Genomic DNA, 14,101 nt, shown 5'->3' with positions numbered 1-14,101 from the left:
CAAAGTTGAAAGGTGGGCAAAATATGAAGTCTAACAAAAGAGCACAAATCTAACCAAAAATTATTTGAATAAGGACAACTCCAAAACAAATGAAAAATGTTTCTGTATGTTGACCACAAAAAGTACAAAACATGTCAATGCCACATTTAAATCTGTTGAAATATTTACTGGGGTAATATTTATAAATGAGTTTATAAGAGATTTCTTTTACTTTATTTGTTAATAAATATTTATGAGGCAATTTCAGCACAAATATGATATAAAACGAAGTCTCTTTTGTGGGTTTTATTAATACATTACGTTTTTTTTTTTTGCGCTCTTGACGTGACGCTTGATTAATTGGAACGACTTGAGGTCGGAGGTAGGACATTTAAACTCGGAATTAAAAATACCGAACCTAACCACTAAGCTAAACTGTATCATACAATAAGTGAACAGCAGATGGCAGCAAAAAAATGTAAATATATTTTAAACACTGGAAGGCAACACATTTAGGTACACACATTAGTCCATGCCAACTGTGAACAGTAAATATGTAATACCAGTTAAACACCCGTAATCATTTATTTCATTGCATGAAAAGCAAAAGGCTCTATATTAGTGTCACTTTGAAAATGAAACCGAATTTGACGTGGATACATAAACTTGGAGCAATGCAATCTGAACTTTAAGCGCAGCATCATCTCTTTATATTTAACGTAACTTATTTGATGACAACAATAAAAGCTTTAATAATAACGTTATGTTAGTTAATCCGATGATGATGATGAGACACATGAGAGGATTCACGCAGACTCTCGCACCCTGACACCAGCGGGTTTATCCGGGCGTGTGGAGGCTCAAGCTCACACATATGAATGCCATGCCGAATAAAATCAAGAAGGACAAGGTACGAAACTATTATTAGTGTTTTTACGTGAAAGAAAGGTATGGAAAGTGAACAGCACGTGCATTTATATTCCTATTATCAAAGCGAGACGAGTGTAGTCTCGAGACATTAGCACGCACGCTAACTCCAGCTTTACACATCATTCATTGTATTTTATAGCTGTTTATTACACAATCAGTCCATAAAATGTAAAAATGTACACCTTTTGACGCGAAACTGAGTTTTTAAAATTATTTTTAAACACAAACAGTTCACTTGTAAAGCACTTTAAAAGAACCGCGTGTGTTTCTGAGGAGTTTATGTTTGTAGCTGCAGTTTCAGTAGCGAAGCTAACTTTAGCCCGCTAGCATGATGCTTTATTGTTTTTGTAAATGCACAGTATTTTAAAATACGTAGTTTGATGTCTCAGACACTTAAGTACACGAGTATTCCTATCCATGTTATTTAAAAATATGTCCAGGTTTAATGTTGTAGTCGTTTAGCCGCATTGCTAACGTTAGCTGTCTAGCGAGGTGCTGCCTTAATATGATTAAAATGCCTGACTGGAATAAAAAAACACTTAAGTTGTTTCAAAACCTTAATTGTTTTTTGTAGGAGTCACCAAAGTCCGCAAAAGTGGGCAAAACAGGAGGACAGGAGAACTCAGATCATGAGGTGATTCAAACTGTTTACATCACATCTGTGTTTTTGTGTTGTGTTGACTGTCAAATGTGTTTTTACAACACTGTTGTGTGCTCATCATTGGCCATAATTTAGTTTTTACATGCAAGTGCACACAAGAAACCTAAGGCAATTTTTGCTAAGGGGATTCAGCATCTTGAGTTTTAAACACATCAACACATTTTTTTTTATTTCTAAAATGTTTTGTAATTTATCGAATTGTGTTAAGGTAGTTTAGTGTTTTTCATCATTAAGTTTACGTGTCCACAGTGGTGTGTTGATGTATTTAAATTGAACTGGGATGTTTTATTTGATGTTTTTAATACACTTTCAGTTTGGCCACAGATTAAATGTTATGGAGACTAATGCATCATTTTGCATGCATAAATTCATTGGTGAATATGCATTATTCTTTGTAGTTGGTTGGTTTATGATAATACTATCATGGAGTCTATTGAAACCTTTCAGTTGAAGTATTTTTGGGGCACAAACTAACGCGAGCCTAATTGTAACACAGCTACTTTACATATTTATACAGGGCTGAGAGCAATCTGTGCTTTTGTTCTTTTTCTCTTACTGTCTGAAGATGATCTTCTGTAAATTTATGAAAAGTCACCAAATCCAACCTTAAATTATTTTAATCAGTGTCATGTTTTAGGTAACATGTCAGCAACTCCTAGTAACTGATAGCTGGGATTGAAAACATTTTTTATACAGCGGGTTAGTTGTCACACAGTGTTACAATTAAGCCTCAGGAATACAATGATAATGAAAACAATGTAAATACTATTATTCAAAAATGTTATCTGTTAATACAGTATCAGGGGAAATAACTCACAATTATGATTTTTTGTCTTAACTGTAAAGCCCTTTCCAAAAAAATCTATTTATATGCATTGACGCATAATATAAGGATGGTTAGATGAAGGATCATGGACGGATGAATGAATGTGTGGATATCTATCTAATATAGACAGATACACTCACCTAAAGGATTATTAGGAACACCATACTAATACTGTGTTTGACCCACTTTCTCCTTCAGAACTGCCTTAATTCTAAGTGGCATTGATTCAACAAAGTGCTGAAAGCATTTTTTAGACATTTTGGGGCATATTGATAGGATAGCATCTTGAAGTTGATGGAGATTTGTGGGATGCACATCCAGGAAATGAAGCTCCCGTTCCCCCACATCACAAAGATGCTCTATTGGGTTGATATCTGGTGACTGTGGGGGCCATTTTAGTACAGTGAACTCATTGTCAAGAAACCAATTTGAAATGATTTGAGCTTTGTGACATGGTGCATTATCTTGCTGGAAGTAGCCATCAGAGGATGAGTACATGGTGGTCATAAAGAGATGGACATGGTCAGAAACAATGCTCAGGTAGGCTGTGGCATTTAAACGATTCCCAATTGGCACTAAGGGGCCTAAAGTGTGCCATGAAAACATCCCCCACACCATTACACCACCACCAGCAGCCTGCACAGTGGTAACAAGGCATGATAGATCCATGTTCTCATTCTGTTTACACCAAATTCTGACTACCATCTGAATGTCTCAACAGAAATTGAGACTCATCAGACCAGGCAACATTTTTCCAGTATTCAACTGTCCAATTTTGGTGAGCTCGTGCAAATTGTAGCCTTTTTTTCCTATTCGTAGTGGAGATGAGTGGTACCCGGTGGGGTCTTCTGCTGTTGTAGCCCATCCGCCTCAAGGTTGTGCGTGTTGTGGCTTCACAAATGCTTTGCTGCATACCTCGGTTGTAACGAGTGGTTATTTCAGTCAAAGTTGCTCTTCTATCAACTTGAATCAGTCGGCTCATTCTCCTCTGACCTTTAGCATTAATTATTTGTGTTTAAACAAAGTTTTCTAGCAGGTGTTACAACAAACCCTTTGTTTGTTACAATGAACCCCACCTATGGGATAAGACAAGTTGTATCGCTTGCACTTTTGTCACTTTTGGTGTAATTGTATCATAACAGTATGTCCCACAAACAAACTTTAAGTGTTCATTTGTAGCAGAGATTTGTTTGTTGATTGTGTAAAAAAATAATTAATCTAAAGTAAATATTTTTTAAATAATCGAGCCAAAGCCGCTCTCCCCACTGTTTGTTTTTATCTCTTAATACAGAAAATGATGCTGTTTACTCAGAACTGTGGGAAAGCACAATTCTACTTTTTTAGAAAACGCCATAATTATACAATTAATAATAGTAAAAAAATAATAGCCCATAAGTTACTCTGTCTGTAAAATCTAGACTTAAGTTTTAATCTTATTTAATCTAATGATAAGATTTAGGAGCATCTAAGTTTGATTTCAATCTTTGACATGACCTTACTCAGTCAATATTAATGATATCAAGGTTGTATTTTTATGTGGGATGATTTTATGGAGAAAACAGTAAATAACAAAAACATGACACATGATAGCTGGGTTTTCGCCGACTGGATCACATATGCTTGTCCACGAAGTCTTTTAAAGTCACGATAGCTTTGTGTCAGACTAAAATGTATTTGTTTTTTGTATTCATTATCTCAAAATCAGTGTTGTGTTGGCTACTTTTGTTGCATGTTGTGTATTTTGTTTTGGTCCAGTAACAGTTGATGTGTTTACAATGAGCTGTTGTTGTGAGGAACACAGATGTGGGATGGTCCCAAAATTATCAGTTTCTGTTTCACAGAAAAAAGTAACCATGTGCACTTTTAAAATGGTGTTCAGTAAATGACAAAAAGAAGAGTCCTGTTTTTAAAAGCAGTATTTCATCATATAGCAGCAAACAAAAATTACTCTCATTACTATTTTGTTTTCCCATTAGGGTTCAAATAAGAAGGGCAGTAACAGCGTCCCACCCACCACACAACTGCTGAAGGGCAAACAGTCTGGATCTCAAGCCACGGTTAAAAAAGACAAGAGACAAAGCTCGTCTAGATTCAGCCTGAGCAACAATCGAGAACTTCAGAAGCTGCCCGCGTTCAAAGGTGAGATTCAGCTGTTAAAAGACACCAAACACATTCCCAACACATGTAGGCCTGGTTTCACAGGAAAGGCTTTGCTAAAGCCAGGACTAGGCCTTAGTTAAATTAAGATGTTTAATAAACATGCCTTAGAAAAAGACATTACTGGTGTTTATTGAGATAAATCAATGGCACTGTTATATTTTAAGATCTGTACGTGCAAGTTATTTGTTAGTTGAGACTGCTCAAACGTATTGTTGTCTAGGACTAGCCTTAAACCTCGTCTATGAAACCAGGGGTTAGTTTCTGTAATATAACGTAAAAAAATCCAGGTAATTTATTAATTAGGATTCGATGAATAGTGTATTGTTTTATCTTGGCTCATTACAGTTTTAATTGTGATTTCTCGTGAGTAAGTTTGGCGCTGACAGACCCACATGTTGAATCTAACATATCAAAGTGCTTCATCACTGCTTGATCTAATCTAAAAAAAAGATTAGACTTTATTATAGAGATGTAGATTGTGAATAATATTAAAAATAGGGCTATATAATTATTTAATCTAGATTAATCGCATGATTGTGAGTTAACCTTGCGATTAACTCTTTCACCGCCAGCGTTTTTAAAAAAAGTTGCCAGCCAGCGCCAGCGTTTTTCATGATTTTCACCAAAGTTTAATGCCTTCCAGAAAATGTTCTTCTTTAAATAAATAAACATACAATATACCAAATGAAAGAACAGACCCTCTGCTTTCAAACAAAACAAACCGTTTCATCCTACCTTTAGTGGTTCTTTTGCAATCAGCTTTTGAATATGGGTAGGTTTTTGCAAAAACACCATATTTTGAGCAAAAAGCAAAAATAATTTCATTTTTATGACGGACTTTTCATAGAGATCCCATTCAGAGCGATCTTTAAAACAGACACGGACATGCAGCAGCTTGCCATAGGGCAATACTTCCGGTTTTAAAAAGTTGCGGAAGGGCGCCAGCTGGTGGATAATAGCGGTATTGCGGAAAGACGGAAAATCTCGTCATTGGCGGGGAAGCGTTTTCTCTTAATTGACGAGATATCTCGTCAATGGCGGGGAAAGAGTTAATAGAATTATTGTCGTTAAATTGAATGTATGTTAACGTGTTATTAATGCGTCAATTTTGACAGCCCTAAATAAAACAATAAAACAGCTGGATTTTTTGTTTGATTATGGTTTATATGTAGTTATTTAGATTGTGAATGTTCTTTCTTTGACTTAAGGACCTTTCTCTATTTCTTATTATATTTTACCTTTAAAACATATGTGATCCAGCTTTACTACATTTCCAAACTAGTAGAAAAGTGACAAAGTTTAGCCACTCTAGGTCAAATGGACACTTTTTACTACAAATACTCTTTGCTGTTTCTGCCGTATGTACGCTGTGTATTGCATTTGTCGGCCGCATACGTCATTGAGGTTGTCTCAATAAAAAAAAACATACTGGGAATAAATAAATATATATTTTTAAGGCATTATCATTGTAGTTTCTTTTTTTTACTTCGAAATAAACAAGCTTTTCTGAAATAAAACGTTTTGATACTTTTGCAAGATTTATAGTGTGTGGGATCTTTTGTTGTTTTGAATTTTGACCACGTTTGGTCTTACCTCCTACGCACCTATTGCTTACAGGTGTGCGAGGGTGATTGCTGACTGAAATGAAACTATAATAATAACAAATCTTGATGACGTATGCGACCTCCAGAGGAGGCACAAGGGTTTTAAATGGAATCGTTGCATAATGCAAAAATGGAAAATGTTTTACAGACACGCATGCTTAATACAGCTTGATATTATATGTTTTTTTTTCAGTGCATCTTTATCATCTCAGAAATGTTTATGGTTATGTGCATATCTTGTTTAAAAATGTTCAAATTAGATAATGTTTTATTTAATCAAGTTTATTTGTCACTGGAATAATAAGGTCAAGGTGTGTGGTTTATTGCATGTGACACACTTTGGCAAATATTTTGGTTTCACACGCGTATAGAATTGTCACACCAGAAGAATCCTTACAAGAATCAGTTTAAATGATTCAATTGAATCATTGTGATTTGTAGCAGAATATAATACTGATAATAATTTTGTCGTCCTTTTCGTGAACATATTGTGAATATAAAGGGCTTTGGATGGAGGTGTGTCGTTTCCTCTGCGCTCAGCTGCAGATCTGCTGTTAAATGTGCGGTTTCCTGTCAGCGTTTCACTGTGGTCTGTTCCTTATGCATTGAAGAAGATATTATGAAGTACTGTTGTGTCAAACTGTTATGTCATCATTTTTTTTCCTTATTTACCATCAGCCCTACATTGATTTTAGTTTCAGCTGAAAACCACTACAGGTAAAAAGCTAAGATGTGGTGTTGCATGTTTTTCACTAAGGATGTCTTTGATAAACCCTATATAGTTGCTAAACCGATCTAACTTTTGGACGGTAGAAAAATTACCCAGATAACTAGATCTTTACAGCTTCTGAAAAATAGTTCGGTAGAGCTCACCTATGCAGGCCTCATCATAATTACTGTGCGTTCACACCAAACGTGAATGAAGCAAATAAATCCTTGGACGCTTAAACATTTGGAAATTCTGACGCAAATACACTCAATTTGCCGGCTTTAGCTACCTTGTAGTCTCAATATGTATGTATATAGTCCAAATTGATTAAAGAGCGTTTTTACAACTTACCAGATTATCCGACCTACTCATGTACAACTCCGGGTGTCCACATACAACGACAATGACTTGGTCCTCCATTGTTTTTTTTTGTATTTCTGCCTCCGCTCGCTACGTTGTAATTGGGTCACTACTAGAGCAAGCTCCTGATTGGTTAACACGGCGCAAATATATGCCAATGTTCAGATTTTTAAACTGCGAATCGCGTGCTATGCATGTCGGAAATGCTTAATTCGCTCGAAACGCATCAATTTCGCCGCATGATATCTATCGCGTCTTTGCATTGACTTAACATGTTAATCACTTGCGCTTAACGCTTCATTCGCGTCTGGTTTGAGCGCACCATTATTGCGATTTGTGTCCAGGGAGTTGCTAGGATTCGGACAACATAACAATTATAAGATCATCTGTATTTCTTAATATTCTGTTTGATGCCTGGTTGCACACATTAAACGCACAAATTCTAAGTTTTAGATTCAGTGTCAATTAATTGATTCAGTTCGTATTTCGTAAATGTTTTGAGCATCAATTCATTCAGTGTTTCTACGTAAGGCTGTATGATATTGAAGAAGAAGTGGTATGCGATAACTTACTAGATAATACGATAAACAGTGCGCTGTACGGTTATGCTTTATGTTTGTAAATACAAAAAGTAATTAATTACTAATTACTAATTACACCTTCAAACATGTAATCGGATTACTGTACAATTTTCTCTCTTCAAAAAGTGTTTAATTACACAGCAAAAAATTTCTGTAGAAATTACAGTATTAATGGGGATTACTGGCAACTAGCTGCCAGTAACTTACTGTAGATTTGACATTTATGTTATTTACTTGCAACAGTTTAAAGTTAAATGAACATGAAACATTTTCAGTCTTTATCTTCTACAGTAAGTTACTGGCAAACAGCTGCATAATTACAGCAAATTTTTTACAGTTTACTTATTACTTTCTAAATCCGAGAAGAATCACGAGTTTGATGTGTATCGCATCAGCTGATACGTGGCTGCTGTGTTCGCCGATTTTTTTATATCGGTGTATCACTATTATTAAGTATTAATAAACAGCCAATATTTCAGTAAAATTGATGCTAATAACCAACCAGTTAATAGTGAGAATTGTAAATTACACCAGTGTGTTACCATTATTCTTATTAACTCACCAAGTATTTAAAGTAAAAAGCATTTATAAAAAAACTTTCATTTTAACTTTAGACTTTAAATTTTGATGTTGATCCCTTAATTTACTTTCTCAAACAAAAAGTAATTATATTACAGTTAGGGCTGGGCGATAATTCGATAACGATAATTTTACCGATATAAACTTTTTCGATAAAACGATAAGGACAGTTCGATAAGTGATCGATAATGTTTAAGCACTGTGCGTAATGTTGCGCGAGCACTTCCGGATGCGGCACGCGCTCTTGGTTTACAATCACAGTGACATTCAGACTTGAAGGAGTGGAAGATGAGGCAAGTTATTCATTTATTAGTAGAGACCTATGATTTTCGCGATGCGGATAACGCGGACGGAATCACGGAATCCAAATGCGCGGAAACATTTTCTTGTGTGTAATGTTGGACGCACAAACAGGGTTCGTCAAACACAGCAGACACAGGTGCGTGCAGTATACTTTACTTTCATTCAGCGTCCGCCTTGCGCACGCACACGTCCGCCCAGCTTTAAAAGTATATTTACAGGACATTCACAAATTCAGGAAACTGAGGAAAAGCAGCAGATCCACCACTGCAGTGAATATAGTGTTTGGGTATGTGCGCTCCCACAGCAAAGTGACACCCTTGACATCCATTTATCAGCGTGTATAGCTCGTATATGTATAACACACGCGTGATCACTGAACTAAGTTTTCTTTCTTGTTTAAGTGAACATAAACAGCTGTTACTCAGTATATTGAAACTTAAAGCAGTCTGTCTTGGGTCCTAAAGGGACAGTAGTCTGCTGCTTTTGTGTCAGAAATGTGTTGATTTCATAACAAATAGATTTACATTTAATTCAGATGCATTAAAACAAGATTTTAGTTTTTGTATTTGTCATGTTCTGAATAAAAAGTAGTTTAAAACCATTATTAACTGTCTGGTTTTTACAATTTTCATTCAGGAGCAAAAATCTGCCTTTAAATTTGACAGGAGTAAAGATTTGTTATTTATCATGATAATTATCGATATCGACTGATATGGAAAACATTTTCTCGATAATTTTTTGAGTCATATCGCCCAGCCCTAATTACAGTAAATAATTACTAGTTACACTTGAACCTAAAAATTTTTTAAAAACAAAAAAATTCATATCAAACATAAATGTTTTACATTCTTTCTGATAAAACGTTGTAAAAAGTAATTTAGTTATTGCAAATTATTGCGCTGTGCGCATTGCTTTTGATATATTGTGTGGCCCTATTTCTAGGTACTCCTTTTGTTTATGTTTAACATTGCATTTAAAAAAACTATGAACTTTTCTTATTTCTCCTACAAAAGTAGTGCACAAATCATAACATTGTTGTTTAACTTCGTGTCAATCTATTTTGCTTTATCGAATCTTCAGAGGACTTGCACTGTGACATGCATTCTGTTATCTGCATGCGGTCTGAACTGCAAACCGAGCACCAGTCAGGTCCCGCCCTCCTTCACCCCAACCAGCCAATCGATGGCCTCCTCGGGCGGCCCTCTTCATTCAGCCAATGGCTAGTCCCCTTGGAGGGTGACATCACTAACTAGCTGGTTCCCTCCAGCAGTGAAGCTTCATTTTCTGCTGGTAGTGTTTGTGCTAAAATGGAGGCTAACAGCTCAACTTAGCCGGCAGTCGCCTCGCACCCGTTTGGACTGATAGATGTTGACATGCTCTAAAGAGGAGGCCGAGATGGTTATGGATGCTCCGGGCTCGAACGGGCCCTTTCAACCAGTGGCCCTAATGCACTTTAGAGGTGAGATGTTTGTCTTATATCCGTGGAGGGAAAGAACGGTGCGCAAGGTTGCTATGCGATGATTTGTGTCTGCTGTTGCGTAGAGAGAAGAATGTTGGGGTTTATTGCTTTTAAGAAAAACCCTGAAAGCGTTTTATGTTTGATTTTATATATTGAGTATCGATTTGCATTTTGATTTTAGATTTGTGTTATTTGCTCCAACTCTTAAAACATTATCAGTTTACCTTTTACATTTTTAGACATCAAAGACTTTTTTGCATTGGTAAATAAGAACATAAGTGCAGGATTTAGTTTGAACAGGCAAGGCTGTCTTAACATGCTGTTTCGAAACTCAGCCTGTACGTTGCCCGGGGTAAATGTGGAAAGCTGTGTTTACATTGCCCCGGTGCCGGTGGGGTGGAGGGGTTTCTGTTTAACTGCCTCCCATCCCCCTACACCCAAACCATTGATGTAAGGGAAGTGAGGTCACAGTTTCAGGAAGAGCACATGCATGCATGTGTTGCAGAGCTCGCTGAATACTGCATCCTGAGTCTGCTGTTGTGTTACGGTAGACGTGCAGGCCAGTTTCTGTTTATTAGATTGTGTAATCTAGAACACAATGCAAAACACACAAGTGATACTTACTTTTGCAGGCATTGTTATATTTAGGGATGTGGTGCATGCATGTTTTGCATTTACAGTTATGCATTTTGCAGGCTCTTATCCAAAGCATTAAAGTTTTAATCAGTTGTCTCTGGAAATCGAACCCATAACCGTTTGCACAGCTAAAATGGTCCACCAGTTGAGCTACACGAACACTGTGTTCATATTGTGCCCTGGTAAAATGATAAAATGAAAGTTGCATGTAGAAACTGTTAGGGTTGGGCGGGTTTATCAAGTTTTGGTAATCTATCACTATTTTCGTCTATATCGGTATGCGCTAATATGACCCTCGTTTTTTGCAACTGAAGTTTTGCCAGAAATCTACACGGAGGTCAGACGGAAGATTTTTAACATGTTGTGCAGCTGTATATTTTCAAACAGGAAGCAAAACCCATCTTTAAATTGTATTACCATAATTTTGATAATTTTTGGTTTTAATAAAGGTGATTGTTGCTTCTCATATGAGGCTTTGAAATGCATGTAAACATTTATTTCACTTTGTAGAAAGCACAGAGATGATTATAATATAACGCTATTCATCCCAAAAATACTGATATAATATGAATATCGGTTAGTGTCACCCAGCCCTGTGCACAGTAAAGATCTTAATAAAAGCAGATGTTGAGGTTGGTTGTTGGTTGTTGACCTTCATCAGTTGAATGCAAACACGTGCATTAGTCCCTTGTTGACATGCTGAGGTTTCTAATGCACGGTCACATGTCAGTGCCATCACATTGGCTTTTTTCACATATAAACCACAGCAACTCCCCACCCTTGTTCATTAAGGGAACTACATTTATTTTCTCACACTCGCATCCTTTAAAGATGAAGTAACACAACTGAATTGCTAAATAAAAACAAACTTGTGTGCATGAATGATCACGTCATTTTCTTTGAATGAAAATGACGGTTAAATAACGTAATGTACTTTAGTTAATACAGATTTATATATATTTGATGCCCTGTTTACACTTGGTATTAAGATGTGTTTTGGTCGAACGGATCACAAGTAGATGAGAGCGACACATACCCGTCTCTCTTGTCCACTTTCCATTGCTCTTGTCATTATTATTTTAAGGGGATGGTCTATGACCGAGTTGTTTAAACACGAAATGATGGCTTTAAATTGACACGCAATAATATAGCGTCAGAGTCCGCTGCTTGTGTTGTTAGTAAACATGCTGCTGTGTTTTGTACATGTATATGTAAGAGTTTTCTCAATTGATGAAATAAGATCGCGCAACTTTAACACGCTCGCACAATGAAACAAAAATCAAAGAGGCGGAGAGAAGCTGCTTTAATTTGATCAATGATAGTCTAAAGGCCGCGCAAAAAAACTGTGCGCTGTCAACATTAACTTTACCTTTGTGCTTGCGCTGTCTCGAGCAAACATGTTGGCTGTTTCTCAATTCCAAGAACGCAAGGACTTGCGTTCTCGTGGAGATCGGTCTTGGCAGGCAACCTTGGAAGAACAAACTCAGAAGGTCGCGAGAACACAGAACGCACTTGTGAGAATTGAGATGTGTGCGATCTTCCTGTTGGTCCCCTGACTTCGGCCATTGTTTTGCCGCAATGACTTCTGGGGCGTAAAGTGATTTCAGCACACAAGTCTGCGCTCGATGCATCGTCAATATCAAGAACACATCCGGGTATTTGTATGCATTCTCTGTACTTGCGTTCCAATGATGCTCGCTCCAACTTTTTGTTTGTTACAGCAGTAGGCAGCGCAAATATAACAACACGCCTATAATCCCTCCCACTCTAAAGTGGTACTAAACTCAATGGAAAAGCTAGCCAAGCCAAAGTAAGTTGAGCTGATATGACCCGACCCGTGGGGTAGTATGCAATGAAAACACACCAAAAAACCAATCCAGTCGGGTGCGTTTTCGACTACCTCTGAATGTGGTCGAAAGTGGACAAGCTCAAAACGTTTTACACCTGTATTTATCGTCGTACACGTGTGATCCGATCAACCAAAATGTTTTTAGACTGTCAAAAGGTAAAAAAAAGGTTCTTCTTCAAGGAACTTTTATTTTTAAAAGTGTACTCATTTTTGTGGTGACGATATTGAATAAGGTGCCCATTTGTCTTACTATACATTCAGATGTTAACCTGTAACACATTGTCTGGTTTTAGATGTTCCTCCCGCTGAGCAGGAGAAGTTATTCGTGCAGAAACTGCGTCAGTGTTGCGTACTTTTTGACTTCGTGTCCGACCCCCTGAGCGACCTAAAATGGAAGGAGGTGAAGCGGGCGGCTCTCAGCGAGATGGTGGAGTACATCACTCATAACAGGAATGTCATCACAGAGCCCATCTATCCTGAGGTGGTTCACATGGTGAGTACCTAAATCTGTTTCTCTCTGACATTCATTGTGATGGACCCCTAATTTGAGTCCTGACCGGCCATTCAGAATTTACTATCAGTATGACAACACCCGTCAAAAGCTGAATGCAAAGATGCATAATAAGTGTTTAGCGAGAATGAGAAAGTTGTGTTTTTATGACCAGTGGCGTGGGAAAATATGGTTAAACTAATTTAATGCAAAGGTGTTTGTTTTCGTAGAGTTATTTTTTTTTAATGCAGATTTGGACATTTCGTTTTAATGCCTAACCTGGTCGAGTACGGTTGACAGGAAAAACACGTCACGTCATGGTGCAGAGAATTGACCTGTTTACTTTTTACCTCAAAGACGGACAGAAGTTTTTTAAGGTCGCTCCTAAAGTCTTCCAGTAAGATTTGAGGTTTCGTCGTGTTCATCCCGTGAGCTGTCAGCTGTGGTTATTCCAGCGCTGAATCACGTCTCTTTGATATTTATAAGCGTCCGTGCCTCATGTTAAGCAGAAAACCGCAGCCTATCGAAGTGCAAATGGACCCATTCTTCTGTTTGAAGTCCCTGCGAAATAAGCATGGTAATATATTCTCCGTCGCATTTCCTGCGTCGCATCCCCTTAAGAACATACACGCACACACTTTCATGATCAAAACCAAGAACTTCAAAGTCCACCAATCTGGAGGTTTATACGCTTTACTGATGATTCATTTGTTCAGTTAGCAGATAGACATTATCAGGACTCGCCATTGTACAGTACAGACAATTGCTTGATAAAAACTTGCTTTAACCCTTATGTGTTGTTGGGGATGTTTTTATCCACTAGAGTTTTTTACTCTTAATTTGGCCACAACTTTCTCTCTGTTTTAGCAAATTGAATGATTTTTGGTGACAAATTTTTCAAAAACTCAACGATATACCCTGGGCAAATTTACTACCCTTTCGTGTTGTTAGTGGATAAAAATATCCACTAAATTC

General features: G+C 37.1%; 1 protein-coding gene across 3 annotated transcripts in view; it reads left to right on the top strand.

The window, feature by feature from the left end:
• The first annotated feature begins 616 nt into the window (after nucleotides 1-616).
• The window catches only part of ppp2r5cb (protein phosphatase 2, regulatory subunit B', gamma b), a 33,070-nt gene continuing 19,585 nt past the window's right edge, over nucleotides 617-14,101 (top strand). Inside the window, exons 1-4 of one of the 3 annotated variants that reach the window (XM_065256433.2) lie at nucleotides 617-889; nucleotides 1,484-1,543; nucleotides 4,373-4,535; nucleotides 12,930-13,129. In XM_065256433.2, the coding sequence (XP_065112505.1) occupies nucleotides 854-889; nucleotides 1,484-1,543; nucleotides 4,373-4,535; nucleotides 12,930-13,129 (459 nt within the window). In that variant the 5' untranslated portion in view covers nucleotides 617-853. Of the gene's footprint in view, nucleotides 890-1,483; nucleotides 1,544-4,372; nucleotides 4,536-9,899; nucleotides 10,152-12,929; nucleotides 13,130-14,101 lie in introns of those variants that run through there. The other 2 variants (XM_065256431.2, XM_065256432.2) reach the window with 2 other exon arrangements.

This window comes from Paramisgurnus dabryanus, chromosome 12, assembly GCF_030506205.2.
Source record: "Paramisgurnus dabryanus chromosome 12, PD_genome_1.1, whole genome shotgun sequence".
Taxonomy (NCBI): Eukaryota; Metazoa; Chordata; class Actinopteri; order Cypriniformes; family Cobitidae; genus Paramisgurnus; species Paramisgurnus dabryanus.
This window is presented reverse-complemented; position numbering and strand designations above follow the sequence as displayed.